This window comes from Schistosoma mansoni (assembly GCF_000237925.1).
Source record: "Schistosoma mansoni, WGS project CABG00000000 data, supercontig 0370, strain Puerto Rico, whole genome shotgun sequence".
NCBI classification, from domain to species: Eukaryota; Metazoa; Platyhelminthes; class Trematoda; order Strigeidida; family Schistosomatidae; genus Schistosoma; species Schistosoma mansoni.
The window spans coordinates 27,695-30,849 of record NW_017386214.1 but is presented as its reverse complement, the minus strand read 5'-3'; the positions used below and the strand labels follow the sequence as shown (position 1 = coordinate 30,849).

General features: G+C 31.6%; 1 protein-coding gene across 1 annotated transcript; it reads left to right on the top strand.

Annotated features, from left to right (window-relative positions):
- Positions 1-1,479: 1,479 nt before the first annotated feature.
- On the top strand, positions 1,480-2,934 carry Smp_030350 (subfamily S1A unassigned peptidase (S01 family); the record flags this gene model as incomplete). The annotated part of the gene is made up of 1 exon (XM_018792332.1): positions 1,480-2,934. The coding sequence occupies one exon, from the start codon at positions 1,480-1,482 to the stop codon at positions 2,932-2,934; it is 1,455 nt and encodes a 484-aa protein (XP_018644186.1).
- Positions 2,935-3,155: the final 221 nt, after the last annotated feature.

The following is a 3,155-nucleotide window of genomic DNA, read 5'->3' as shown; positions in this document are numbered from 1 at the left end:
GCAAAAACATTGATATATAAACTCTCGAAAAATTGAGCTTTAATTTAAAAAAGGATTTATGGTCTCTCAATTGAGCTTTAATCCAAAAAAAACGTTTTACCAAAGTTACGGTCACCTTATAGCAACACTCCTACGAATAATTTCCATTAGGGTTAATCTTTGTCAAGCTCTTTTATTACCTTACTGAACAGACATTGTTGTTCGGGCAGTCACAATTCGTCCATTTTCAGAAGAGGGTTTTTGTGGAGGTTGTAGTAGTTTAATAGTTGAATTGATGAGTCAATTAAAGCTAGAACACCATGGAATTCCTGGAAGCACTGAATGGACGTTTCGTCCATTTCTTTGTATTATTATGGTCACTAATATGTCTGTATAAACGAGTATGCTTGATCACATGACAGCCTACACATGTATCTCTCTCTAGATTAAATGTTAATCACTTAAATATCATTTGGTGAATCATTCTCTTACTCATGTATATATGTGCTCGAATCCTAATAATAGTTTTGCATTTCCTTCGCAGCTCTTCGATTCGATTTGACTATAAACTCCCCTCTGTATTTGCTCATTCACACATATTAGCCTGTCTGTTCCAATTCTCGTGATGTGCTTGTAACTTTGTTATCTGTACTATCGGCTCATAAACTGTAGTCGCCCCTCATTATCATCTAAATTCAAAAACTGTTGGAATTTATATAACAACGGTTATCAAGATGATTGATTAACGTAGCTAAGTCATTACAACTTCTCTATCTCAGGGCTTATGTTTATCGTGTCTTAAATATAAGACATACGGTACAATTACTTCAATGGTCATTTATCCTGAACTAATTGTACTCCATAAATATTTAAATACTTTAAAATCATTCAACTTCTTATATGATCATATAATCTGTTAGTCGTTTGAATTAAATTAGTTAAGGGTTTATTTATAGTAATAAATATCCAGGAGAACGCCCGACATTTAAACTTAACTAACTAATCTCTCTTATGTGAAGTCAATTAATATTCGAAAATTATAAGTAGTACTCCATTGGGAGTAACAGGCGTAAGCAAGTAAATATAAGTAGTATATAACATTTTTCTTTTCAATGTATTCACTAAATAAACTGATTAGAGAATAAATAATAATTACAATCTTTCTATAATTTAATCTTTCGATTATAATTTTAATATAATTAGAAAATTAATAAAATGACATAATTTTGAAATATCCGCCTAAATTCAAATTTATGTCAGTCATGTATTAAAACAAAAAAGACGTAGTTACATTACTTATTGTACAGTTGTATTACAATTATGTAGATAAAGATTTTATTTGGTTACTACCATATTATGTCGTTAATAGTATGGTATGTATGGTTAATTTTATATTTAAGTCTAATTGACTGGTATTATTAAAGTAAAATAAATAAGTATAAATATGTATATATATATCTGGTATGATTGATGAATAAAGAAGACTGATTATATCTATGCATGTTGTGGTATAATATACAGATACAAAATAGTTTGTCTATTATTGTACTAGTATTATGTAGATTTCATTGTTTAATATGTTTTCCAATCTTTGATACTGAATGTGGTTCTACACCATTTATATTCAGTCCTAATGGAAATATTTATTCACATAAAGGTTATGAAAAACAATTGGCATATGATGGATTGATTCAATGTTTTTGGTTAATTCATGTTAATCCACAAGATCGTATTATTATTCAATCAGTTGATTTTGATCTAGCTGGTGATTCAATTCAATGTGATGAAGATAGTTTAACTGTTTATGAACCAGAAGATTATCAAGTTGACAATATAACATCTTCAGAAATTGATACATTCACGAAAAGAATTGGTAAATATCCATATTGTGGATTGACAAGTTTTAGAGTATTATCTAGTTCCAATCAGTTATTTCTAGTATTTAAGGCTCGATCAACTGGAAAACACAATGGTTTTAATCTACGTTATTCAGCTATAAACAATAACTTGGCAAAGATAGTAGAATCTTCATCACAGTCTATTACAGTGAACAGGACATGTGACTCATCATTCGAATGGAAATGTCCAACATCCCAATGTATATTGAAAATATGGAGATGTGATGGATTTTCTGATTGCTCAGGTTCAGAAGATGAAATAAACTGTTTAAGTCCACTTTCAAAAATATCTCGTTTACATAGTAGACAAAAACGGTCAGTTTATGATAACGAAGAAAACTGGGGCCGTGTGGTCAATGGCCAACCGGCTCCAAAAGGTGCTTGGGCTTTTATAGTTTCTTTACGTTTCTCCGGAAACGGAGGACATGTTTGTGCAGGTAGCTTAATTAGCGCACAATGGGTAATGACAGCTGCACACTGTATTCAACCAATGCCAGATCCAAAGCGATGGTTTGTAGACGTTGGAAGATACTATAGAAACTTTGGTGGTCCTGAAGTTCAAAGAATAAAACTTTCACAAATTGTTATACACCCATCTTACAATAAAAAAATTTACGCCAATGACATAGCACTGTTACGTCTACAAACTCCAGCTAATTTAGATAATCGTCAGGTACGACTTTCTCCAGTTCCACGTAATCCTCATTTATCCGATTTATTAACAGATAATGTTCAGTGCATGGTCGCTGGTTGGGGAGATACACATAATACAGGTTCAAATGATGTTCTAAGACAAGCAGTTCTTCCTGTCATTAATTATGATCTTTGCAAATCATGGTATCAATATCTTAATAAAGCAAGCTTTTGTGCTGGATACAAACAAGGAGGAATTGATGCTTGCCAAGGTGATAGTGGGGGTCCTCTATTGTGTTACGTTGGGGGTCAAACAGTTCAAGCTGGAATTGTATCATGGGGCAACGATTGTGCAAAACCAAGGAATCCGGGAGTTTATACTAATGTGGCTATGTTTTCTGACTGGTATTCAAGTGTTTTGTAAACTTCTTTTTTTTTCATGGAAGCATTTAGCAATTTTATTAATAAAATTTTTAAATACTAAAATATATATTTATTTATAAGCCTGAACTATTCGTTATAACTTTAGTGATTTCATAAAAATCTCAACTCTCATAGTAGTTCCCAAGAAACCTTTTAATACCACAAATAACCTGTCTATCTTTAAGGTAACTTTAAACAGGGTTTGAATCAATACGAATTTGT